At 37.2% G+C, this 26,481-nt stretch overlaps 5 protein-coding genes and 1 long non-coding RNA gene across 7 annotated transcripts in view; 2 read left to right on the top strand and 4 right to left on the bottom strand.

Moving 5' to 3' along the window:
- Positions 1-9,550, bottom strand: part of LOC116299642 (uncharacterized) — a 31,606-nt gene extending 22,056 nt beyond the window's left edge. Inside the window, exon 1 of the long non-coding RNA XR_004197488.2 lies at positions 9,478-9,550. This is a non-coding gene — a long non-coding RNA (uncharacterized LOC116299642). The remainder of the gene's footprint in view (positions 1-9,477) is intronic.
- LOC116299637 (uncharacterized) lies at positions 577-3,530 on the bottom strand. The gene has a single exon (XM_031708325.2). The coding sequence runs from the start codon at positions 3,091-3,093 to the stop codon at positions 1,873-1,875; it is 1,221 nt and encodes a 406-aa protein (XP_031564185.1). The 5' UTR covers positions 3,094-3,530; the 3' UTR covers positions 577-1,872.
- Positions 5,292-7,702, top strand: LOC116299636 (uncharacterized). The gene has a single exon (XM_031708324.2). It carries the CDS (start codon positions 5,685-5,687, stop codon positions 7,455-7,457), a length of 1,773 nt encoding a protein of 590 aa, XP_031564184.1. The 5' UTR covers positions 5,292-5,684; the 3' UTR covers positions 7,458-7,702.
- Positions 7,859-12,175, top strand: LOC116299640 (disks large homolog 4). The gene is made up of 5 exons (XM_031708339.2): positions 7,859-7,916; positions 8,005-8,110; positions 8,954-9,090; positions 9,509-9,622; positions 11,205-12,175. The coding sequence occupies exons 1-5, from the start codon at positions 7,869-7,871 to the stop codon at positions 11,418-11,420; spliced, it is 621 nt and encodes a 206-aa protein (XP_031564199.1). The 5' UTR covers positions 7,859-7,868; the 3' UTR covers positions 11,421-12,175.
- A 414-nt stretch (positions 12,176-12,589) lies between these two features.
- On the bottom strand, positions 12,590-18,514 carry LOC116299635 (uncharacterized). Its single transcript, XM_031708323.2, has 9 exons — positions 18,469-18,514; positions 18,336-18,393; positions 17,795-17,855; positions 17,137-17,217; positions 16,915-17,002; positions 15,513-15,890; positions 15,143-15,199; positions 14,795-14,973; positions 12,590-14,155 (listed from the first exon to the last, which is right to left on the bottom strand). Exons 1-9 carry the CDS (start codon positions 18,479-18,481, stop codon positions 13,811-13,813), a joined length of 1,260 nt encoding a protein of 419 aa, XP_031564183.1. The 5' UTR covers positions 18,482-18,514; the 3' UTR covers positions 12,590-13,810.
- Positions 18,515-18,962: 448 nt separating this feature from the next.
- LOC116299634 (uncharacterized) lies at positions 18,963-24,633 on the bottom strand. 2 transcript variants are annotated; one of them, XM_031708322.2, is made up of 3 exons: positions 24,476-24,619; positions 24,107-24,186; positions 18,963-20,995 (listed from the first exon to the last, which is right to left on the bottom strand). In XM_031708322.2, the coding sequence occupies exon 3, from the start codon at positions 20,928-20,930 to the stop codon at positions 19,560-19,562; it is 1,371 nt and encodes a 456-aa protein (XP_031564182.1). In that variant the 5' UTR covers positions 20,931-20,995; positions 24,107-24,186; positions 24,476-24,619; the 3' UTR covers positions 18,963-19,559. The 2 variants fall into 2 exon arrangements, with proteins under 2 accessions (XP_031564182.1, XP_031564181.1); XM_031708321.2 differs by lacking the exon at positions 24,107-24,186 and having other exon boundaries at positions 24,476-24,633.
- Positions 24,634-26,481: the final 1,848 nt, after the last annotated feature.

Genomic DNA, 26,481 nt, shown 5'->3' with positions numbered 1-26,481 from the left:
TACTCACTTCATCCGTCAGGCATATGGTATTAGCTCACATTCAAAAAAGAGGATGCGCGCTTCTTCGCTTCCTGCTCATGTATAAATTGTTCATAACAAGGCCTTGCGGCCCGAGGGAAGTAAACTATAGTTCAAGCCAATTAAAATAAAAAAAAAAAAGCTAACTGAAATCCTTATGTACCCGTTGACTATAGCATTTCAAACTGTAGTTGCCAGGTTGCCAAATATTTCTGTTCCCTATTTTCTCGATGTACCGCTGCAGTGAGCAACAGCCATTTAAACCTATCATGATAATGGCAAGACGAGAAACTGATGTACCATTACCAAGCGGGTACAAACTTCGTTACTTGGATACCACTGAAATGCCATTTCAAGATGTCAACTGAAGGCCTGTCAACCTGTGATGATGTCAAAATGAGTTACTTATGTAGCACCGTTATTAAGTTACAAACATCGTTACTTGGTTACCACTGAAATGTCATTTCGAGATGTCAAGGCATGTGTGACGGCACTATATTTCAAATGCCGCGACAGCGCGAGTTCGTTGAGTTAACGCAAAGGAATGAGAACGGAGAGTAACTTTACAAAACAATTTATTGAATCGCACGACTGAATAATTTTAACTAATACAACTTGAAATCGTAAATATCACACGCTAGGAAAATAAATATCACTAAGTAACCAATACCAATCACACATACTAAGCGATTAAATATAGGATATCACACTTCTAAATTAACTCACTATTTTGGTTACACTCCACACTCGGTAACAAGAGAAGAGGTGCACTCATACCTCATAAAGTTGTTGGAAGCGTACCAAGTTGTTGTAGCATTCGGGTTCCCGACTAACACACCAAACTAGCGTGGTAACTCTCCTTTTATAGTCCAAGGATCTTGAAGGACAGCTGCCAGTCTAGCTCAGTTTTATCTTAACAACCAGTATGTCGTGCACCCCCCTTACTTAGCCTAGTTGGTAACTATGCAGTGAGAAATCTTAGTTTTCTTACCACTTCGTAATGAAGTACATAAAAACGTACATACTCCTAAAAAGACTAACTCTTTGTTTACCATCTTATGAAAAGAAATCAAACTTTAACTCAATTTGGTACGGGAATAACTTGGTTAGAATTTCCGAAATGGTAAACAGAAAATATCGTAAACAAGTCATAAACTAAAATGATATTTAAGGACAACCCAGATTTAAGCGTCTGTGGCAACCGCGTATCCAACAAAACTAAACTAATTTCTAAAGAGATCGTAGGTTAATGAAGATTTAGCGCTAATGAGCACATGGCTAAACAATACGCGAACTAACCCGAATATTCCCGTGAGATCGTTACAATCGGAACCGATTTGTTAGCGCATTGTTTCAGCCATGCACAATCTATTGCTGCGGATTAACTCGTTATCCTTTGTAGTAAGAAAAGACTTCCTAAAGTTACTATAACTTTTATCCTGCTATTATGACCAACTGGGCTTGAATTTGACTTATTGACTAAATTGAATTAAATATTGAACGGTTGAGCTAATCATTAACTCGGCTAAAATTCTCTGTCGTCACACATGCCAACCTGTGATGATGTCAAAACGAGTTACTGATGTACTGTTTCCAGGTTACAAACACGGTTATTTGGTTACCTTTGAAATGTCATTTCAAGATGTCAAGGTATGTCAACCTGTGATGAAGTCAAAACGAGTTACAGCACCGCTATTAGGTTACAGCACCGTTACTGGGATACCACTGATATACGACCAGGTTAAGAACCTCGTCATGCTAACCAATACTGACCAGATCGATGCTCTCTTTTGTTTCAAAATTCTCAATAGATTTTCTTACTATTTTGGTGGCTCTAAGATTTAGAAAAAAAGCTCAAAGCTCAGGCAAGAAACAAACAGTCCCTGTATTATTTTTTCTTTTTATATCCTCTGAAGTAACATCTTGAAGTAGAGTATCATGATTTGTTTCATTCGTGTTTTCCTTTTTGGAAGACTTGGCGGAGAAACGTGCCAACTGCTTTGTTAGGGTAATCCCTTTGGAGAACGGGGAAACGAAAGATAGATCCCTTTCCCCCTTAACTTTACGGTATGGATACCCTTGACCGCCATTTTCACCTTGTTGTTTGGTGGCTGAGAAGCTTCCTGATTGTGCTTTTGCGGCTGATTTGAGACATTTTTCTTTCTTGTTTTCATCATTTTCTTCCAAACTTTCACTCAAAACGACATCTTCTTTGTCTTCCGTCACGTTTTTCGTATACTCTACTTCTCTCGGCTTTTTTGACGTCTCTGGGTTACGAAGATAATTCAATTTACTGGCAAATAAAGTTTTTTTCAAATTTGGTTCTTGACCAGGCTTATTCCAACATTCCAGAGCAATCCTCGAGGCGGGCTTTCTCTCCTTCGAAGTTATCATTTTTTCGCACAAAACCCGCATCTTTTCCTTCTCTGCATTCAGCAACAGCGACGTCCATCTTTCACTTCTGTTCATTGCTGTTTCTTGTTCCTTTTTGGCGTACAACCATGCGGCACCCCATCTACGACATTCCGTACTTCTTGTAGCGGACTTACAGCTTTTGTGGAATTTTTTTACTTCTCCTTCGCTCAGATAGGGAAAATTAATAACATCATCTGTGGTATCTTTTTCAGCCTTCCTTGAATTGGTAATAAAGGTCTCAGTCTTGGCTTTCCTTCTTCGTCTTCTTCGTGAATATTTCTCAACTTTAGGGTCAAATGCTATGGATGCTGATCCTCCAAGTGCATCTTCGTTCATAGGAAGAGTAATTTTTTCATCCTTCAACGAAGATTTTGCACACTGCTTTCTGCCTCGCGAGGAAAAATTCTTCCTCTTTCTCAGTTGCTTCTCTCTCTCAAACCGAAGTCGGTCCTTTTGGAGTCCAACAAGTTCTTTTTCAACTTTTCTTTGTTCTTCTAAGTGTGAATTGTACTTACGGATTCTTCTTCGTTCAAGATCGGCACTCAGTTGTCGAAACTTCTCTTGTTCGACTCGAGTTTTTAGATCCAGGAACTCGCAAGCCTCTCTTCGTTCACTGGCTACTCCAGAATTTAAAACAAGGGTTAAAAGGCTTTGTTCCATGCTTTCTTAACTTTTGCCAGATGATTTTTAAAAAATTCGTCTTCAACAGTCCAATAACACAAGAAGTAAAGTTAAAGTGTCGTAAATTGAAGTCGGAGTTAATTAACGAACCAATTAGAAGCAGTTATGGTTCTTTTTTGTTGGGTAAACGAGCCGACATCATTGCCGATGCTTCTGCAGCAAACTTTTAATTCATTTGTGACTAACGACATGTTTACAAGCCGTTGCTAACAATAGAAAACACTCTTGTGCTAGTGACCAGAAACGTGAATTCTGAATTCTCTAGGGACGTCCTTAGGATCCCTATTTCAATAAACGATAAAGCTCTTTGTTCAGGATACTTAAGGATTTGAAACGGTATAGCAAATAGCAAATGGAAGACATCACGTAATTTTGGTCCATTTTATTGCTTGAATGAGGTAATGATCTTTATACGATTGACAGTATTGGGAAACCTTTCAGTTCAATCCAAACCTATTACAACTATTAACTCGTGCTGATTGGTCCTCATTGATTCATGCAAGATCCATTTACTTAGCGATGCTTTTGTGCACGCACCCAGAAATAACATTCATAATTACGTGGGCTAAAAATAATTCGGTGGCTCAAGGCTATTTAGGTGCTTCGTTTCTTGGGAAAGAGTGATCGGTTCTCAATAGCAAGCATAAAATCAGTAACAATTCCCTTGTTATGAAAGGATGATGAAGAGGCCCTTGTACTTTGTCCTTGATGCAACTGTCCAACAATGAAGCTCTCATAATTTGAGTTGTTATTATCAAGTGTGTATGCACATAGATTGTTTGAAACTCAGTGTAGAACGACAAGATATTTTACGTGCACGGAAACAGATTTTAGCGAGACCCCGGCAGAATTGTATAAATCAGTGACCGATCCATTTTGCCCTTTCCATTGTTACACCCTCTGAATTGGTAACAGAATTGAGCAAACTCTTCCCCCCAAAAAAGCCGACAATTTACCCCGGCTGAATATCCACTGAAATGCTTTGGAACTGAGATTCTCCTGCATTAGTTTTTGAGCTTTTTTATCGTTTATACAATCAGGATAACAGTTTCATAGGCTAAGCTGCAACTGCAACCAATGGAATCCATTCACTAAAGTCGATCAGTATACTGAAAGAAGACTTGGGACTGACTCGACCATCGTTATTTGTTTCAAGGTTACAGGTTTCATTGTTGAATCGCTCAACAAAACTGAATACTCGTTCCCATAAACGTTGTAAAGAGTTTACAAAGGACTGAGTTTTGTGCTCCCTGATCGTCATGGTTTTGACAATACCCTTTGTTACCTCAGAGCTGTGGGTTTTTTTTTTTGTTTTTTTTCGAAATAAAGTTCTTTAACGAAAGCTAAGAATCTTGAAAGGCATGCACTTTTGAAATCGAAGTCAAACTGCCAAGCAGCAATGACGCGGTGCATTAATAACGATATCAGATATCGTGAGAAGGGCGCCAGTATTTTGACAAAGAAAACCAGGGAGGTGGGAGAGAGAAAAGCCATAATGACTGTATTAATTAAGTATGTTGTCAAGGCAACCGTTGTTGTTTACACTGGTGTACCATCTCGTGTGCTTTGATCAGCACAGAAAGCCTCACCTTTTGAAGCACATATTTTGTGCCAACCATTTTCTTAATTCATATTATACACCGTTACATTTATATAATATATATTATATACATATCCATGTCTTTTACTGCTATTAATCTCTGTGATATCTTATAAGGCACTTCGTCAAAGTAAATACTAAAAAATTCAATTACGTTTGACACGAACGCTTCACGTTTTCACGAAAAAATTCACGTTAAGTTTGGCAGGGTGAAATGGTCAGGAAGGGCCTTGCAAGTGTGGAAAATTAAAATTTATTTCCAACAAGAAAAAAGTTTTGCTATCTGTTCGGTTCTTCAAACGATTGTTGTACAAATGTTGTGTTTTTGTGTTGAGTGAAGAACTAATGGATGAAAAGAATATAATTAGCGTCTTGGACGACCATGGGATTAAAATTTCCAAAGTTTCTTTCAAGTGCACAAATCCCTCTCTCTAAGAAAAACCTAGGGAAAGACAGTCGGATACTTAGAAGACCTGAACCAGACGGTGTTAGGAATGAAACCAAGTCTCTACGGACGTCTTAAGTGTAAATGAGTCACAATTAGACATTAATCCCTAGCACAACATTATTTGCCATGTGTAAACACATCAATCAAAAGAAGTCTTCTCTGCCTTTAGAAACTGTGTTGTTGATGGGATCTTGTTTGCCGGGTTTGTAGAGTATTTCCTTTAAATGAGAGCAATCATTATCTCCATCAAGCTTAGACGAGCTTTACTACTTAGAAAAACGCGAATATGGACTCGAATAGAAGGAATTAGTTTCAAAATCGTTCAGCAAACATAACGAACGTCCTTAACTACCGCCGTCAAGATCTAAAGTGCTGTTTACTCAAGTCATTTATTGTGTAAACATGGCAAAGATGAATGATTCTTTGCTGTAGGTGTCGGCCATTGTATTCAATTAAAGCTAGAAGCTATGCACAGATAGACATGGCTTTAAGGTCTTCATCATATGGTTTTAAATTGTTAAAATGGCATCATTGAATATGCAGTCCAGTTGCGGTGATAAAAAGACTTCCATCGGCCAACCTCGAGATGGAAAGGATGTTACTCTTCGAGAAGTCATTAACATCATCAACGCGACCAACACGAAGAATGCTCCTACCTCCAGCGATAAGACAATAATCCAAGGCTTGACTTCTAGTTCCTTAAAAGAACGCATTAACACTAATCATGCCTTCTCGAATAATGCAGACGCCATGCAAATGTCGATCAAGATGATGAGGAAAGAACTTAAGGAACAGGTGAAACAGAATAAAGCAAACCCGAAAAGCTCTAGACATCGTCTTCATTCCAGCAAAGGAAAAAGTATAACGAGTTATTGCTATCCAGTAAGCGAAGCATCTTGGCCTGAAACTATTCGGGTTGCGGCGCCAACTCTTTCAAGACTTTCCAGTGAAGCTGAATCCGAACGGTTAGTCAAGCAAAGCGAAGAGTTGTCGGGAAAAGACGTCAAATGGGATGCTGAAAGTTTGTTTTCAAGGCGTTCAGATACCGAATCATTGACGAATCTCGCAAATCAAAACAAAAATATTTATAGCAGACATCTTCAGAGCAATTCTACTGAGACAGAAGAAGATGCCATTTGCTTCGAGTTAGAGAGTTCGGCGAAGGACAAAGCTGCTCAAGAATACAGAGAAGCGAGAAGAGTATCAAGCGCTTCGTCAGTCCAAAGTCTCCGTTCGGATCTCGGCCCTAAACAAGCCTTCCCGAGCACCACAAAAACACCACTAAGAAATAGAAGTGAAAGCCAAAGCTCTCAAGAAGCCAACGACGAAGTTGCAGAAAAACTTATAACCAGAAATAACTCGAAAGAGAAAATACAAGACGAAAGAGAATTTGTTGAGACCCTGACTGACCCTACACTTAAAACTTCTCTACAAAGAATTATTCAGAAGCGCCGAAATAGTGTGTGTCTGATAAAATCGGCTATTACTGGCTTAAGAGTCGCGAACGATGATGGGACATTTTCTGTGATTGCAGAAGAAAACTCGGATCTCGATCTTGAATCTTTGATGGCAAAATCGGACAGTAAAATATCTGTGTTATCTGAAAGAACTATTAAGAGTTCTTTCAACTCAGGTCAAAAACTCGATCGTGGTCCTAGAGAGGATGAATGTGCTGCATCGGACTGGGAAATAAAAAGTTTGAAAAGTTTTCGCTCCGAAGCAAGCCAGACAAGCTACTACCAAAGTAGTATTCCAAAAAGGGGTTTAGTGTATACACAGACTGTAAGTACGCGAAAGAAAGGTGTTAGTTCGGGAAAGAAGTTTTCTTTTTGTCCAGACAAGAATGTTCGCACAAACAAAGTCGAAACAGAGGAAACGAGAATCATAAAACCGTTGTCTTCAAAAACATACCGGCCTTGCTTAACTGCGACTAGCCGAGCAAAGAAGAGAAGTAACACAGCTCGTAGCAGCCCAGAAACAAGTCGAGAAAAAAATCACTGCGTTGATAAAGGAAAGCAAGATGTAATAAGGGAGTTTATGCTGATGTATGCAAAAGTAAAACAAAACAAAAAAGAAGCGGAGAGAACAGTTGAAGATAATAAACCAGTTAGAATGATAAGCGCAACCCCTGAGTTTGTCGTTAAGAGCGCGATAGGACAGTTTCTTTCTAGCGTATTCCCGCCAGAAAAACCTCGTGATTCGAGTTGGGAGAGGGAACGACGACGAGAAGACAAGCAAAGGACTAAACTGCTCAAAATTAAGATATGTATGCAACAGCTTGCTAGTATAGCGTAATCATAAAAGAACGCTGTCAAATAAGATTATTATGTGTAGAAGACTTGACCAACAACGATGTATAAAACATTAAAACCTACTTTAGAATCGATTAAGAAACAGTTAACACATACGTTGCCACAGTAACGCCAAACTTACGACCAAATGTAAAAACTCCTCAAATTTTCGCTCGGAAATTTTTCAAAATAAATAAGTCTTTATCGTGCAAATAATAATCGTTAAAGGGTGTGATAATAAAGTAATAAAAGACGTAACATATTAATTAATTATTGCAATAAAAGTTGAAAATAATTCCTAATGAATGTTTGCAGCGTTTCTTGTTTTCATACAAAAAAGATTGGGCCTCGTTCTAATGCTAGTCCCAGATTCCCAAACCTCACCCGTCCAATAATAAGGAACGCCTTTCCAAAAATGTCTAAAGTTAAATTCGCTGTTGGAGTGATGTCCAACGACGCAAAAGTGAGTTAAAATACCTTAAACATTTTACCTAAAGAAAGCTGATTCTCGCCATTGCAACCTCTAGTGATGAAAATTCTTTATTATGCAGGTCGAAAGGGCCGAGAAAACGAGGGATGATGTTTGGGAAGAGTTGAGAAAGACGGTTGAAAATGAGTATGATCTTGTGACGATTTATCTACACAGTGATGAACATGGTACGAATATCGCCTGGCATTAACTAATAATCTAACAAATCTAATTCATATATTATGATGTTTTATGGGATCTCATAGTTAGGGTGGTATATTTAGACTAAGCTCTTTGTGTTACCTCGGTTTACTCTCAAACAAAATGACGCATTCAAGAAGTTAATAAATATTAAATTTTTTATAAGCAGTCGTCACGGCATGAAACAATTTCTTGTTTATCTTGAAAATTCCTATTTATTTGAAAAAAAGTTTTATAGTTTGCGTTATTGTATTTCATGTTTTCGATAGGTGGTAGGACGTTGATATTAGAAGACTTACTTTTCATCAAATCAAATAATCAAATCGAGAAAAACTGAACAATAATAACAAAATGGCTCTGCGTAAATCAGCTTTTATTCATTAAGGGAGCATTCATTCAGGAGGGGGGATTGGGGCCGGAGGAATCCCTATAAAACTGATTTACACAATGACAATAAATTGCCTTTGCCTTTGCCTATTAATAGTAATGTAAAATCTTCTTTCTTCTGTCTCAATAAAATACTTTGCCTCGAAATTTGTTGAATTCTTGTCCCTCCCCTTATTTTGTAGTATGACATATTTGATGACCTCCCTTTTTGACTGAGTAGAAATTAAATGGTCCTCCCCTGGATTCCCTCCTTAAAAATGAATGCTCCCTCATTACAGATCATTATCTCACCATTTACTGTTTAGTTTTTCTTAAACCATTTTATGCTTTATTATTTTTTTAAAACAATAAATTTAACAACATAATAATTATTTCTAGCATTATCGAAGTATTGATTTCAAAAAGTGATCATTTTAATCTTTTAAATGATGCTCATATTTCAGGGTTTGGTTTTAATATCAGAGGTGGAATTGACCACCCCCATGTGGGATGTGACACAGGCATTTTTGTTACCAACATTCGTGCAAAAAGTGCTGCCGGATTGGATGGAAGACTAAGTCGAGGCGACAGGATACTTGCAGTAAGAAATATTTACTGGCCAGTAGGTCCAGATAGGGAAAAACTGTGCTTGAGGTCTTGAAAATAAGAATGAGACTATTAGGTGGAGATCCATTTTCAAGACCAAGAGCACAATTTTTCCCCCATTTGGACCAACTTTACGCTGCTAAATAAGTACTTATTTCATTGTCCTTTTATGTATCTTAGGTATTGGACACTGAACTTTCAATATACCACTTAAACAAAGATTTATACTAAACCTGTATGAGTCACTACAACCTCATTGCAACAGCATTTCCCCAATTGCAAAGCTATAAACATTTCACAATCTAACACAAATATGGCTGACAGTATGCTTTATAAGCTACATGCAGTAAAAAAAAGTTTAGATGAACATTTTATTACTTACCAATAATGTTATTCTTTATCCTTGACTTTAGGTAAATGAAATAAGGTTGGACAATATCACCCATGATGATGCTGTAAAAGCATTTCGAATGTCAGATGTTGCGGTGACAATGTTAGTAGAGAAGGGTGCAGAACAAAGAATATTAGTAAGTGAATTGGTATTTAATCTGATGAGACAGTTGAGATCCAGTTAAAGCATTAAAATTGTAAAGTGAAACTTTGCTTCAGTGATACTGCAAGACATGTGCTCATGCACAACTTCATACAGGGAGCCCACTCAGACCAGTATAAGTATCAGGGCTGTCAACTCTCCCGGATAAACCGGGAGTCTTCAGATTTTGGACCGTATCTCCCAGTCTCCAGATTAGAGTCTCAAATCTCCCGGATAATCGCCGAAGCTGACCATTTCTTGTGAGACTCAACTTTCATAACCATAAAATTCCAATTATTTTATGTTGTTTGTGTTATTTTACATCGCTAATAAAATCAAAACGTTCCTCATAAACTGTTCTTGCAAGCAGGCCATTGTAATATAAGCGATAATCTGATTAGTCAGAAATAAACCAATCACATCAAATGTTACCAAGGGAAAGACGTCTTTTTGCGCGCTTTTTGATGCGCTGTGACGTCATGTCCCTTCCCTATCAATTCTCCAGATTTGAATATCTTGAGGGTTGACAGCCCTGAAGTATCAACAAATAAGACCAAGCTATGTAAATAAGGGTGCGGTCAACGAAAGAATACCATTTCATAAGGTATATGTCCCATATTTGTTGAACACTATTGCTAAGAGTATGAATAATATTAGTGAAACTTTAACTTGATTTACGTACCTCCCAAAGACTCACAGTTCTGGAGTAGAAAGTTTGTAATATATTTTTCAAACAACGTTTTAGATTTGCTATGACTATTTATTTTTTAAAAAGACCGAATTAGATGCAAACCATTTATACCTGATCTTTGAGTCTTAAGTAAGACAGACTTCAAGTATAAATACATGTAGATCAGTTTGCATCTTACATTAGGTACAAAATTTTAAATTTTCCTCCATATGAATGGCTCTATTGAATTACCATAATCCATTTAATATATATTATTTTCGGTTCAGTGTCTGACTTCTGTTACTTAGCATTTAAAGATAATAAGTTGGTACCTTTTAGGGATAAACATCATTAGTTGCCACACCCAACTGCACAGGACTCTAGTACCTCTTAGGGGTTGTTTTCGTAATGTCCAACAAGCATCCCCGCCCTTCCATATATAGGAGTCCCCCCTCCCCCAGGCATCAGGGTTTTAAATTCTGAGAAATTCTAGCTATAATTTTCAGCTTGTGGGACAAAGCTACAATATCTATGGGAAGCCAGAATCATAATTATATATGTGTGAATAGACTCTTCTGAAATTTGCTTGAGTGAACATGAAACAATGGCTCCAAATTGAGGTTAGACTTGATGGGATCAAAGATTTACTGTATTTCATCAAGTGCAATCTTTAACCTGCAGCCTTTGCTTCATGGTCACTCACAAGTGAATTCTTAAATGGTATATTAAATGCAAATCTTAAAAGTAAAAGTTAACATGGTTGATGTTAAAACTGTCATTTAAGAAAATTATATGTAGGGGGATAGATAGTAGTATTTTAGAAGTACTATGATGAAGATGCCTAATAATTTAACTCAAAAGGTGTACAAAAAGTTTCATTCACTCTAACCTTGAGTTTGGTTTTTAGGGAAAGCCCAAGACACCCAAATCTCCATTATCTCCAGAAGCAGGATGTTCTGATCAAGTAGATACACCTTTCAGTGAGGGAAATTCTGGAAAAAGACTACCATCAGCTGTAACTTCGTTTTTGGATTCAACATTAGGGGCCTTATCTCTTGGAATCATGGCTGGGAGTCTTGCTGTGTTTGTTGGAATAAAAGTTTACAGAGCAATGGCAAAATGAGAATGAAACTATCAGAGACAATTATTGTGTAAAAGTTTTATAGAGTAACTTGTTTTATATGCATTTTACAGTTACGTTTTTTCTTACTTATGAAGTTCTTGGGCACATATAAAACTTATATAACCTTCTGGAAGTGTAGGAAGCATTAGCTTAGTGTTCCAAGGTCCAACAGGTCGCTCAAACATGATTTCCAGGTTTAAGTAAGTTAAAAAAAATTCACAGTTTTAGAGAAAAATATCACAATACAAGGAGATATGTTGTAAGACTAATTTAAAACTTAATTCTAAGTTTTCCCACAACTTACCAATTTGGGTTTTTTACCAAGTCTCTTTGCAAAAGTTTCCAACAGCTGATTTCTAACGTCGACCAAAGAAACGCGTTTTCTTTTCTGATGGTTTCCCTGTGGAAATTCCAGTCTTCGCTCCGAACACAGGAAGCCCGAAAGAAAAAATAAAGAACATTGCATGTGGACTCAAGGGACGAAGATAATTTTAAATCTTGAAGCTTTGTAACACCTTGTTGACCTTGTAAATAACACAGAGTATCATCAGCTTTTAACTTGCAATACTAAATTAGATTTTAATTCATTACTTTAAAGGGTTAACAAATTGTGTTAGTTGGGCTACCTATGTTAATAGAGATTGATTGGATAAATCAATCCAATCAAGAAAGAGGCATTTTTCATTATGATTTAATAAAATGATATTAAAAATTGTTAATAACTTTATAGTTTAATAAAAGTAATCAATTTATCATTTATTGGACATTTTTGATTTTGCTTTTTTTTTTAATCTTTTCTTCTATTCTTTATCCATTCCATTGAAACATGCTTTCTGCTTTCTTGTGCTGGTGCCTATTTACAAAGAAAATTCCGGATGTGACGCAGGCTAGCTGGTGCCTCACTTTTGGCCTTTTTTCATATGTCCGGCTGAATTCCTGATGCTCTGTTTTCGTGTGGCAGCTCTCTTACAAATATACACTCTCATATTTTTGATTTTGTTTTTAGAACTTTCTATTTACATATTTAGGATAGTCTTTTTTTTTTGCTTATGATATAGTCTCATATACACCCGGTTGCGGGAGGGTCGTCGCGTGGGGGAGGGTAGGGGGTGGATGGGGGGTTGGAGGGGGCATTGATGGTTTGGCGGGGAGGGGATTTGATATGTATATATATTTTACTATTATTTATTATTATTATTCTATTTTGTATATATTTTATCGAGGGCCACCTGAAAATTATCATTTATGGTAACGGTGTTACCCTGTCTAATAAAGTTGTTATTATTATTATTATTATTATTATTATGTTGTGTCACATTAGTGCCTTCTGCTTCCCTTCACCCAAATATGATATGAATGGTTATTGAAGGTTACTTGTACAGGTATAATAGGCCTCATAATAATAGTGGTATGGTCTAGGAAATAGTCTCCTGTTCTTGCATAACGATTTATAGCTCCATAACAATGAAGACCATTCAAAATTATAGAATAAAACTTCATAACTTTTTTTTACAACAGATTCAACATAATCAATAAAAAATAATTTAAAAAACATATCAGACCATTAAATTTTTTAAGTGGACTATGAAAACCAAGAGTATTATTTCTTTCTTAAATCAGTAATGCTTGAGAAGATACTTTGCCAATCTAATTTTTCCCCATAAGAATGGAAAAATGCACAGCCAAGCTCAAAATGTCTCTCATAGACTTCATAGTAGTTTTCAATATGATATAAACTTTAAGCTGCATGCATACTGAAATGTGGTTTTTCATTGACATTTTTATCACTATGAGGTATATTATATATTTTTGGCTGTTAACAGTAAGAAATCAAATTCAAACGCAACTTGCAGCTGTTGAGTTTTCAAAATATTGAAAATTACAAAATATATTTATATAATATTATAATCATTAGAACTAAACAAATTTTAATCCCAGTTTCGACAAATGTCAAACGGAATTTTGTCAGTGGAAACAACTGAGAAATTTAAGCGTTGTTTCTGGTATCCCATGTGATAAAACAGCTCTAGAACAACCCTAAAACATCAGTTTTTCCAAAATAGCTTAATAAAAAAACTGCATATTTTTAGAGGCAAAACCATTGAAGCTGTTTTTTAGAGGTCATGTCCACGTTTTTTAGGGAGATCTTGTCGCCCGGATTGACAAATACTTTTCACACACTCCCTTTCGTTTTATCTTTTAGGGGTTGGGCAGTTGGGGGAAGCATATCATGAGACAGCCCTAGAGTGACTTTCAGACATTTTCTTTGCCTCTGATTTTCTGGGATCATTGTGCTGAAGCTGATCTTGAGAAGATATCTGCAGAATATTCATTAAAAAGCTCTTTTCCTTAGGTTTGAAAATCTGCTAAAAATAAGCTAACTAAATCCATTATTTTGGCCCTAATCTTGAAAATACAGATTTAGTAGTGTCACTAATCTGAGAAACCACTCCTACTGTCCGCTTCACGGGCTTCACAGTCTTAACAGGTTTTACTTTAACAGTTTGTTTTTTCTTGGGTGGGGGACGAAGAACACTATGGGTTGTATAGTCTATTTCTTCGTATTGATTATTGTCATCATCTGATAGGCTAGAGACATCAATGACCTGTTGCCGCTTGGAAGGAAGGACAGGCTGGATTGTAACCTTTTGGGTGGATGATGTAGGAGCTATCCCTCCAAGACGACTGAACACTGATTTTGGTAACTCTACTCCAGATATTGCTGATGCATTAGTCTGTAAAAAATTTAAAAGTTTCCTTGATCTTGATGTTCAAATTCATACCCTTTCAGTATTGGTAATTGATACCCTTTATCAGGGACAAAGCGAGGGGCACGTTAACTATAATTCTTATTTATTTGATAGTTTTTCTTTGGATACCACTATGAATTACTATTCTGAACTTTGCATCTTGGCTCCAAAATTTTATTTCCTTATGCAGGATTCCTGTGGATATCAATTTATGCCCCCAAGGTCGAAACTTCATAACACCCCTGCTCTTAATTCATGCATGTGGATAATTTACACAAGTTTTCTTTGGATACTTTGAGGGAGGAATTAGTCATTTAGAAAACCCTGCTTGAGTAAAATTGGACTTAAACAAAAGTAGGCTGGAGAGAAATTTTAAAGAGACCATAACCTCTGGTAATGGTTAAAAAGCTTTATCAAATCTTCCAATTTTATTGAACCCTGAAACAGCTAACTCAAAGATAAATTAAAATAGAGATTAAGATGATGGGTTTTATGGAGGAATGAAAACTAGAGATCCCAGAGAAAAGCCATAAAATCAAGGGAAGGCCACCTAACAAACCTTACTCAAATGGAATGCCAAGACCTTGTATTTTCGTTTTGGGTAAAAGGAATCAAAATTCTTACCTTGATGGTACCCTTAGGTGCAGTTATACTTGTTTTTAGGGGTTTCAGTGCTGGCTGGGTTTTCTTAGCACTAGTATTAGTAGAGCTGACTGTGTGGATTTCTGGTTTAGATGGGATATCAATTTCGTCACCAAGTCGGTCAAACACAGATTGCTTTTTGGGTGTCTTTGTTTTAGCAACTGAAAAAAAGAAAACAAATATGAATTATATAAATGATTAAGAAACATAGATGTTGGTAACATTGATGCAAAAGGTTACATTTTCGAGCAATACATACTGATGAGAATTATTGTACAATGTAATTATAATAATTTAAATATTAAAATTTTGTCCATCTTCTTCACTCACCAGCCGCAGAAACACCTTGTTTCTGTTTTGTCAAAGCAGTTTGTTTTTGTTTTATACCTTAGGAAAGGACAAAGTCAAAGAATAATAATTGTTGTTAGATGACAATAATGATATTTTATTTATTTAAAAAAGTGCATAAACAGGGTCAGGGTTCAGATGGCTCAGCAGCACATCTCTACCCTAAATGGGCAAGAATACCCCCCCCCCCCCGGATTTCTCCGCCAGAAGATATTTCCCATTACATCTCATAAGATCTCCTTGCAGTCTTTTTTTGGAAATTTCTTCATTCAAACTATTTGCTTTAGTAACTGGACTTAGCATGCAAACCATCTCAGAGTCTGTTTGGCCCTAAAATCTTACTAGTTCTTACCTAGTTTCTTGGTGTCATTTGGTACTTGCACACTTATTCGTTGTACTTTTGGCACTATTTTTTTCTTGGTGGTTGAAGTAACTAGAGGTGAGGCTGCTGCTGCCTTGGTACTGAACCTTTCTGACAGTGATGTGGCTCCTTTTTTGGCCATTGGTTCATACTCAGAGGTACTTGCATGGATAGTCAGTCGTTTCTTTAGTAAGGAATGATCTGGGGAAGCAGTACTAGCTGTTGGGCTTTTGGAGCCAGTTTTTGTTTGGATGGTCATTTTCTTCTTCAAGAAACGGTTCCCAGGTGATTCAGTACCAGATACAGGGCTCTTAGTTCCACTTGACATCCTCTGGTTATTAATCCAGTGGTCAACCATGCGACTAGCAGCTGTATGGAAGAAAAAATGCTGTCTGTTAGACAAGGCAAGTCAGGGCCAAAAATAAGGGCCAGTCAACAGACAATGTCCAGTGGAATGACCATTATGCCATTTCTCTTTACTGGTCAAATAAGCCTGAAGCGAGATGACATTTTACCCCCGTCTCTAGACCATAATCCTTTTCACACTGCTTTTGTTCTTTAATTATGACTATTGTTCCTGTATTCTCTAAGGAATCAAAAATTTTAATATGAAAGAATTTTAAAAACTATTATGGTATAGAGTTGGGGGAAAAACGTCATCTTGCTTCAGGCTTATTAACTGGTTAAAGGTTGCCCATCAAGTCATATGTTGAGTAGCCATTGTTTTTTTAAAAAATCGTTTTGGGGTTCAAAAATATAACATAGCTGACTGAAAGGTATGCTGGGAAATGAACATATAATCATCCTATGATGTATTCATTTAAAATACACAGTCGATATTAAAAGTGTTAAAAGCTTCCACGCTTTCTGTCAGTGCAACAATTTATGAACATTCCACGAGATGTATCACTAGATACTTCTAGTTAACGTACTTCCCATGAATCATTTCAGCCTCAGCTGTTATGTTCTATTTAACAAATAAAACAGATTTTCTGTTCTCCATTCAGTAATCTAGCACACAGGAAGTGACATAAGCACAAAAGAAGTGTAAGGAGAAACTTGAGTTGTATGCGAGTGCTAATTCACACTTCTTAAGTGCTTACGGCGCTTCCTAAGTGCTTACGGCGCTTCCTAAGTGCTTTATTACTGAATGGAGCACAGAAAAAGGAGTTTTATTCATTTTATTATATAGTTACTAATTATTTATTTTTTTGGTATTGAAATTATTAACTCAAAAAGAAAGATGGTCACAGGATCTAGCAGCATTTTGCATGTGCAGATGGCATCAGTACTGTGCTCCGTTCACTAATAAAGCACAGTTTTCGAACCAATTAGCGCCCCGTACTATCCTAACTACATAATAAATGACTATGGTATGTGAGTGTATATATACCTGAAGATACTTTTGGAGAGTTTGTTTCTGATACAATCTCCTGTTCTTCAATAATTTCCAGAGCCTTGACTGCTTTTTCCTTTTGAGTCTGGAGAAAAAGGGGGCATAATATGACATACAAAATCCTAATAACAAAAGAAATAACCCAAGAAAAATAATTTTTGATTGGATTATTGTTGTCTTCTTTGTTATAATAAATTGTGTTCACATTTTTTTTATTACCTGTGCATGGACTTGCTTTGCATGTCTTAGAATTGCAATTATATCTCCCATAACCATAATACCCATGTCACGCAAAATCTCCTAGAACAAAAACCACAAAGGTATTCTGTCAATATAATGAAAATAAAAACTAAAGCATATCCACCCTATTGACTCAGTTATGAATATCTGGTCATTCGTTAAATAAAAATCATATTGTTGCCAGAATGAGGAAAGACACTATTTTGTAAAAAACAAGGGTGTTGTAATCCACTAGCCTTATACCTTTGGGGTCTCAGGTTTGATTCCTGCACTTGGCATAACAAGTAAACAAAGTCTGTTGGGTCTCTTCCTCAATCTTATGGTTTTTATCTGTGCTTTCTAGTTTTCCTTCATCCACAAAAAAAAACCCAACTAGCTAAATTGCAATTTAATTTGTGAGTTATCTGTTAGGTTGCAACAGGCTTCGATCTGTGAGTTAACCATACCCAGACATTGATAAGCCCAGAGGTCGTTTCAGGGTTTGATCTGTGAGTTAACCAAGTCCTGACTTTGATCAACCCAGAGGTTGTTTTGCAGTTAGATAAAGGTTGAAGGGTGAATGTATTGCGGAAGCAAGACAACATGCAATCTTAATGTATGGATCAGTAGGAGTCACTTTTTAAGACAAAAATAATACCTTTGTCAGTTCTGGAAGCATGTCCTTTTGTATTCGATTATCACAAAATGCAATTGCATAACTAGAAGAAATAAGTTCATTATAAGCTTAAATAACGTTGTTAGAAGTTTTTGTATTTAAACTTAAGTTTAATTTATTGAATTATAATCAGCTGTTTTTAAAGGACGGAAAAAATGTGGTGGATTATTAAACAATAACCCTTCGTTTGGAAGCTTATCCAAACAACAGCTTTGAAAAGCTTAACTGGATTTTCTAAGTTTATATGTAAAAGATCGATCAATATACAAAACTTTACATAAGTAAATCGTAACGTCCAAAGTGTGTCACAAATGCAAGGTTATTGAACTTAAACTTATTAAATCTTTGAACAAATTTACAGTCAAATAATAAAATTTATTTACGTACGAAGAGGACAGTTTAAGATTTTGCTAAAATAACAGTTGATTAATAGCTGAGTCACAAAACATAGTATTGTTTACATTCAACAATCATCTTCCACGTTGACTAAAAAGTTCAATCATCAACAAAACATAAGCCTTACTTGCTGGCCACAGAGGGAGGAATTCCAGCCTCCTTGAAGAAGGACAGCCACTTGGGAACTAAAGAAGCAATATATGGTGTTATATATGCGATTAAATTTAGGAATAAGGTCAAAATATAAATATTTTTCTTACCTTCTGAAGTCATTTCTCCTGTGTTGTTATACTCCTCTCCATTGAATCCTGCTTGGAATTCTGGGTACCTATTTTTGCGCATGCGTGTTTATAATCACGATTGGGCTTCCTGTGGTCGGTAAGGGGATATTTAAAAATATATATATAACCATATAAATTTTTATATCAATATAACAAGATTAGAGGAAAATCGATAAAGTTAATGCCTACCTTGATAGTTTTCTTTGACTGTAGCCTTTTGAAATCGCATTGATATTGCAATTGGGTTGCCTGTGGTATTTGCGTGAGTTAGCTTTGCCGCATTAAGTGCATTCAATGCTGACTTTAATAAGAAAGCCAAGAGAAAAATAAACTTCTATAAAAGCTAACCAAATAAGTAATCAAATCGAGCAAGGATCGCTGGAATTCGAAGCATCCAAGAGCCTAGGAGTTATTTAAAATTTTGTTCTCGCCGCTGAAAACACTGCGCATGAGTAAAAATTTCTCGGTGACAGTTATACAAATACAATCTTTTATTCACAAGTCCTTAAGCATTATATTTAATGAAATTATTTAACTACTCATAAATCATTGTACGACTCCACCTTAAATCGCGATTACACGGAGCAATTTTTTCTGCAACTTTTCTCTCAACAGCGCTGGGACACAAGTTGTGGAGTGTCAGTCGCAGTCGCAATCGCTTCCAAAAGTAGAAGCAAATTATACTTTTTGCGACGATTGGTCGTAACATTTTTTGACATTGCGGAGCAGAGGGTAACAAGCTGCGATGCTCCATGCAACTTGTGTAGCAACGCCGTTGCATACTCTAAAAGGCCTAACAATAAGTTAATGTCTTTGGAAATTTATTTTGATATTAGGCCTTCTGGCTCAAAAAATATGTTTGGATAAGCTTATAATGATTTGGAATGTGAACTAATCAGTCATTCCTGTTACATGATGAGTTACTATCTAGCTATCTATCTCGGCTAGCCCTCGTGGTTATTATAGATAGCCTAGCTGTACCTTTATTTAGGTTTTAATACTTTGTACTTATTTTTCTCTTGTAAATATAATTGTATATATCATGGTTGTTGTTGTTACATCATCCCTCATCATTTCTTGCAACACATCTGAGCAAAGTGCTTGCTATTGAAGCATTCCGCATCGTATTGTTTCCGGCCAAGGTTGGACACTGCTTTGGACCAGGCTTCATCTGGAGTGCAGCCTTCTTTCTCCTCGTATATGACCTTATAGGTAGGCTGTACAAACTCTATCCATTCTTGTATTACCCCGTATTTCTCTGTGTTGTGGATGACGTTTATATGGTTTGTCTCCTCGTTATACCATTGTGCAATGCAGTGATGTGATTCTTCACTGTCGTACGGAAGCACCAGATGATCTCCAGATCGCAAATTTGTGATTTTGCAGATCGCTCTGTCATCGTATTCGACCAGGCTAGCAATAAATTGCCCAACACTAGGACCAACCATGGATCCGATCCATTTGCCCACGATACCACCAAAAAACCCAACAATAAAACCTACCTTGGGCACCACACTCCCGACACCTGCTAGACCACCACAAAAAACGGCTTGCGTCAATCTCTCCGTGATTTGCTCAATGACAATTTTTTTAGTCATTTTCCCTTCTCTTCTGGCTTTCCAAAGGTCTTTTATATCAATACAAGTGTGTATACCTTCCAAGACTACTACCAAACTAAATCCAAGCCACTGTTCTTGGTAGACAGCCTGCTCGGTGAGCTCAGCAAGGCCAACTTTTGCAAAGGTCTTAAGACCAGATTTTTTACATTCATTTTTTAGTTCCTTGCATGCCCAGATAATTTGTTGGCTTATTGCGACACCAAACTTACAGAACGAAGCAAACGTTTCGCAGTTATCTGTGACTAGATGATAGCCCTTATCGCCGATTCTTGAACGAGCGCGAGCAATAACAAGTCGGGCAGGGTTCGTGTTCAGAATCTCTTCAGAATAGTCCATTAGGTATAAGCTTCCTTTTTGTTTTTTCAAATCTATCCATTCCTCTTGTATTTTGCAGTCGGGGGTTATGATACCGCTTTTGTCACCGTGCCAGTGAACAACGCGAACTTCATTGCCGCTGTCATTCGTTTCTGTGACAATGGCGTGATGCCAGTGACCCAACGGCCTTTTCCATGCAATATGGTCACCAGGTTTGAGATTATCGCCATTTTCGATTGCCGTTTTTGCTGAGTGTACCATGTGGACACCATCCTCGGGTATATGGGACCTTTCAGCAAGGTAGAATTTATGTCTACCGGATTGAAGAATATGCCCATCACGGCTTATGAGCACAAACGTTTTCTTGAGGTACTCCTTGTCACATATCAAACACTGCAAACCTAATAATTCATCTCTTTCGCGATCATGGAAACGCCTGAACCTCAAGGGGTTGTCGTTAGTACACGCACATTTTGCTTCATTTGCAAGTCTTAAAGGTTTGGACATCCTTTCGCTCCAGCTGGCTGAGGTATGATGTATACCTAAATACTTCTTTGCATTGTTTCTTTGACCTGCAATATAGAAAAAATGGCATAAACGTTAGTTGCTACATATACACAAGGACGGATCCAGCCAAAATTTTAGGGGGGGGGGGCTAATTGAGTTTTGTCCGTTAACACAACGGAAAACAAAAAAAAAAAAGCATCTAATATTTCAGTTTTGTTTTGTTTCGTTTTTCTGCTGAAGGGGCAGCTTCAGCCCCCCTTTGCCCCTCCCTGGATCCACCCTTGATAAAGTCACCATGTTGGCAGCTGTCATAAGTCAAACTGTTCAGTGATTTTTATCTAATTCTTACTAAACAGCCAATAGTCCTTATGATATATCACGGCACTATGTTTACTCTCACAAGAATGAAAACATTTGTTTAAATCCACGTGACTTTGTCTTGAAAGGCTTGAGTTGTGAGGCTCGACACCCCTTGCATTTCATGTCAAAGCAGCTCAATCTTAAAGTGCTACTATGACGAAAATCGCTCAAACTTGGATTCAGCTGAAACTTCCTAAGAATACTCTTTAAAGGTCCAATAATCACTGTATGAAGTGTTTTCTCAATATTCAGGACGAAAGTATGATATTTTTACGATTATTTTTTGGAGTCTGTGATGTCATACACTCAACATCAAACATTGCTACATACATTTCTTTGTATATAAATCCTTAATTTATTTTATTCCTATGAAGCCCAAAGGGTGGCTAATGTGCTTATTTCACATTACTTGTGACTATAATTTATATTTTGGGGTGTTTGGGTATTTCTTTCTCCCTTTACTACTGATATTTTGATCATAAACTACAAAGAAATGTATGGAGCGATGTTCGATGTTGAGTGTATGACGTCACAGACTCCAAAAAATAAGCGTAAAAATATGATACTTTCGTCCGGAATATCGAGAAAACACTTCATACAGTGATTATTGGACCTTTAAAGAGTATTCTTAGGAAGTTTCAGCTGAATCCAAGTTTGAGCGATTTTCATCATAGTAGCACTTTAAGGACAAAATAAAAGAATTTCAATCTCAAGAAAATTGGAAACCTATTGTTATGTCCTCAAAATTCAGCTGCATTCCGACATGCTGCAGGGGAATGGTGTTTGTCTCACTTTGCCAAATCAATACATTATTTTATAGCTGGAGTGATGTAAATCAGAGGGTGATGACTCAGACCCATGTAGGGTTTTCAGTCATATTGGGATCAGGGCATTTTTAATCTGTGACAATATTTATATCTGATTTATGGGTATAAAGGGCATAAAGTATCAATATGACTGATATGAACTTAGGGACCAGTCATTATTTTACAGGGAGGTGGGAGGGTGGGGCGGGGGGCTGGTGGAAATGAGAAATGTGATGCTCAATTTTTTCCCCTCCCCTTTTATATAGAACTCAAATTTTAGTGATTCTGTTCCCCTCCCAATAATAATGATAATGATAAAAATGGACAAGTGTCTAACAAAAAAGGTTACAAGTATCTATTACACAATTTTTTTTGGTCCCCCTTTTTTAGTGCACAAAAATGTTTGGTCCTCCCCACATTTTCACCAGCCCCCACCCCCTTTAAATAATGACTAATCTCTTATAAAAGATCAGAGTGGTTGCTTTTGCTTTGTATTTTGGGGCGGCAGAAGCTGAAAATCTTTGGGGGGACACTGCAAAAAAATATTTTGGGGGCACTGTAGAAAATCACAACAATAACTTAATAACAGTGTGGCCATGCACCCCCAAAAAATTTCGTGGGGAAGCACGTGCCCCCCGGCCCCCCCAGTTCCACTGCCTCTGTGTATTATCACAGGGAGCCCAGTTTACTTAAAGTAAATGGTGAAAATAAAAATCGGAAAGATTAAATAATCAATTATCAATAATCAATAAATATCTATAGAATAATTAATTGATTAATTAAAAAACGATAAAGAATGCACTAGAACATTTCATTTCATGTGTTTTGCTATATAATTCCCCTATGGTATCTAATGTCGCTCTTATGCATATATATATATATATATACTCTTACTCTTGTATATATACTTCCTTGTAAGAGTATAAAGCTATTTCAAAAAAGGTTGAATACTGAATAGCATCCCAAGACCAAAAGGTTATAGTGGGTCTCGTTAATTTGAAATAAAAAGTAAATATACAGCAATTAATGCACTAGTCAATTGAAACCCCCACCCCCCCGACCCCCGCGAAATACCGGGGAATTTAACATTTGAGTGGTGTTAAAATCAGACATTTTCCCCGGTAGTCGGGGGCACATTCACTGTTAAAACCCCCGCTTTTGTGGCCCCGTTATTTTGGTTTAGTAGTCAACAAGAAACACATTTCATGCCAACTCCAAATTCTTGTGCTACACAGAGCCAATTGTTGTGTGCTCCATGCACTAAATATTCAATGCTCAATATTTTCATGGGCTCTGAACCTCAAATCGTGCGAAAACGTTTAGATTTAGGTCTAGGCAGCTGGGAATTTAATGGTATTAAATTGAAAATGAAGAATGCTTGTAAATATTGTGAAGCAGCAGTTTTAATAGATTAATCTTGATCTGATTCTACATTCGAACTGACCGAAACTACTGAACAAAACCCGCGTATAAGAACCTGGGTTTTTTTAAAGAACTTGTTAGGCTAAAATTCTTCCTTTAAGACCCCTTCACATAAGAACCTATTAAGGCTACAATTTTAAGAAAGGTTCTTATCAGTGGAGTTCAGTGTAAAAGTGTATAGGTAGAAACTGCTATAAGTTTGTTTGAGCATGTGTTTTGTGTAGAACATACTGCTCTGTACTAGGCAACGGGCTGCCTGTGCAGTTGGAATCACAACACCTTTTTGGTATTTTTCAAGATGGCCGACCTCTTGTTTCCAGGCCCTTACATATTCAAACGAGCGTTAAATTCGCCGCTCGATTCCCCGCTGTGAAAACCATTCGTTAAATCCCCTAACCCCCGGTGCAATCATGCTCTTAAAAGCACATCAAAAACGCGTCACGTCGCCGTTCAGTGCCCCGCTAGCCGCGGGGGTCGGGGGGCGGGGGTTTCAATTGACTAGTGCATAACTATCTACATGTAGTGAGTATATTGTTTCAGATCGGGAATCGCATTAAAAATAAAATAAATTATTATTATCAATCCTACTTTAAACGGTCACATTGCACTACGATCTTGAAATACACTATTCAGTATGCAGTATTCAGTATTCAACCTCTTTGAAATAGCTGTATAAACAAAAGAGCGACATTAGCTACCATAGGGAAATTATGTGGAAAAACAAAGGCGCCCGCGAAAAAAAAAAGAGAAAGCTCTTTATTTATCATGTCACGAGTATAGTTTGGGCATTAAATATAGCATAGAAACTGATAAAAATACTAACTGAAAGCGATTCTCACTTCTTCAAGCGAAAGAAGCGCGGTCATTGAATTGCAAATTTGAGAGATAAGAGTGTTCTCAAGCCGTATATCTAGCTAGAATATTTTGATTTAACCCTCAGCCGGTCAGTATACTTACCCCAGCTGAAGTCCAACTATTAGAATATTTCTTGTTCAGAAAAAATCGAAGATAAAGTATAGAAATCTTCAGCTTAGAACATAGGTCTTCGAGTTGAGTGTTGGCTGCAGGCTGGTTTCACTTTCGAATATACGGGACTTTCCCGTATTCAAATTTTACCTTCTTCGAATGCAATGGCGTGTGTTTGTTTGGATAGATTTCAAAAATTTGAACAATTTTTTAAATCTGGGCGTTATCTAAAAATTCCGATCGTTATTCTTTTAAAATTCTCGACGTAAACAAACAGTGAGTTCCCTGCAAGCAGTGTCCCTCGATCGTTGGCGATTCTTTAGGCAGAGAAAATGGGAATTGAGAGTCACTTTAAATATACAAAGAATTGCTGCTTTTTTTCCCTGATTTTCGGGAAAAACGTAAAATCATTTATGATAATAAGTAATATTCAAACGCCTTTGAAAAAATACTAAAGAACAAAAAGACATACCAATCCCGATGGAATCTTGAGAAAAAATCACAACAACACTGGTTTATTTGCGTTCCACGGCTTTATTGATATCAAACTCAGTCAAACCAGGGAAGGAAAAACTCGAGTTACGATTTTCGAGTTACGATTTTCGAGTGACACAAAATTTCGAGTTACGCGCTTGGACACACCCATATTATGGGGACCACGCCCACTTTGACACCTGAAATAACTCAAGTTACGTAACTCGAACCCAACAGATTGAACCATATTTTTCGAGTTACGCGCTATTTCCGTAACTCAATTCATAACTCGAAGAATACCTTATCTCAAGTCAAACCAGAAGCTAAACTCGAAGCTTTAATGTGCAGAATAATATAAGTAAAGAAATTTGTAGAAAGCTCTTCTTATTTCGGCAATGACCGCGCGCTCTCTAAATTCATCCTCGGCCCCCCCCGGCACCCAGTTAAAAAACGTACCTTCCCTAACGACTGTTAGAAATTTCTCCTTAGGTCTTGTCTTAATTTCCTACTTATTTTTTAATATAAAGAAAACAAGGGCGGATCCAAGGGGAGGGTCGGAGGGGTCGCGACCCCCCTGTCATTCCTGAGGTCAAATGGGCTTCTTGTGGTAAAAATGCGACTGGGATTCCTTTGCCCACAAAATTTACCCCTGAGACCCCCCTTCAAAAAAACCCTGGATCCGCCCTTGGAAAATTATTCATGTAGTTCCAAGTACACGTACGTCGTGCATGCGCTATACCTTGTGTTAGTAATATTCCATAATGACGTAAGTTTTCGATCTAGTAGAGTGCTTATTCGCACTGAAAAAATGTCTAATGCAGGTAACGTCAACTATTCAACTGAGTTTGACTAAATTCACAGTCCGTGACATCAGAGTATGATATCAGAGAATTACTAGACTACCTATGCGTTTACTGCGAATCCTCCAGCCCTTCGATCTGCCCCTATTAAACAACTGTTGGTTTAGAAATTTCCCGTTAGGTCTTGACTTTATTTATTTTTGTCAGGAAAACTATTTCTAGTACCAAGTAAAACGTCACGCAAGTGCATGAGATTCTAGCTTTCCATGCATTCATGTCAAGAGACGAGCATGCTTCCCTCGTGCTAGTAATATTCCATAACCACGTAAATTCTCTAGTATGACATCAGAGTATGATATAAAATAAATTTCGTTCATTGTAAGGCAAATATACCGTCTGGTGTCTCACGAACCAAGACAATTGTAGCCGGCTATCCATATGTGTGGCTCGTTTTAAAATTACAAATTTGCCAAGAAATTTATATATCACGAGGTAATTCTGAGTGCAAAAGACATTTTCGCATAAAGGAGCTCCAGAATAGCAACTTCCGTCGGTTTTCAGGGTGGGTCAGCATTAGCTTTTTGAAATAATTTCCAAGTTTTGTTTCGAACCGCAGTGTTGCTGGCTGTTAGGTAAGTGTTTCTCCCCCAGCTCCCACGAAATTGAATCAATCATGCGGCATTTAGGAGTCGCGCACATTTCAGGAGAGGTGAATCACACACC

This window comes from Actinia tenebrosa, unplaced genomic scaffold (genome assembly GCF_029948245.1).
Source record: "Actinia tenebrosa isolate PJP-AT-01 unplaced genomic scaffold, QUT_ActTen_1.0 PGA_scaffold8__29_contigs__length_14323225, whole genome shotgun sequence".
Classification (NCBI taxonomy): Eukaryota; Metazoa; Cnidaria; class Anthozoa; order Actiniaria; family Actiniidae; genus Actinia; species Actinia tenebrosa.
This window is presented reverse-complemented; position numbering and strand designations above follow the sequence as displayed.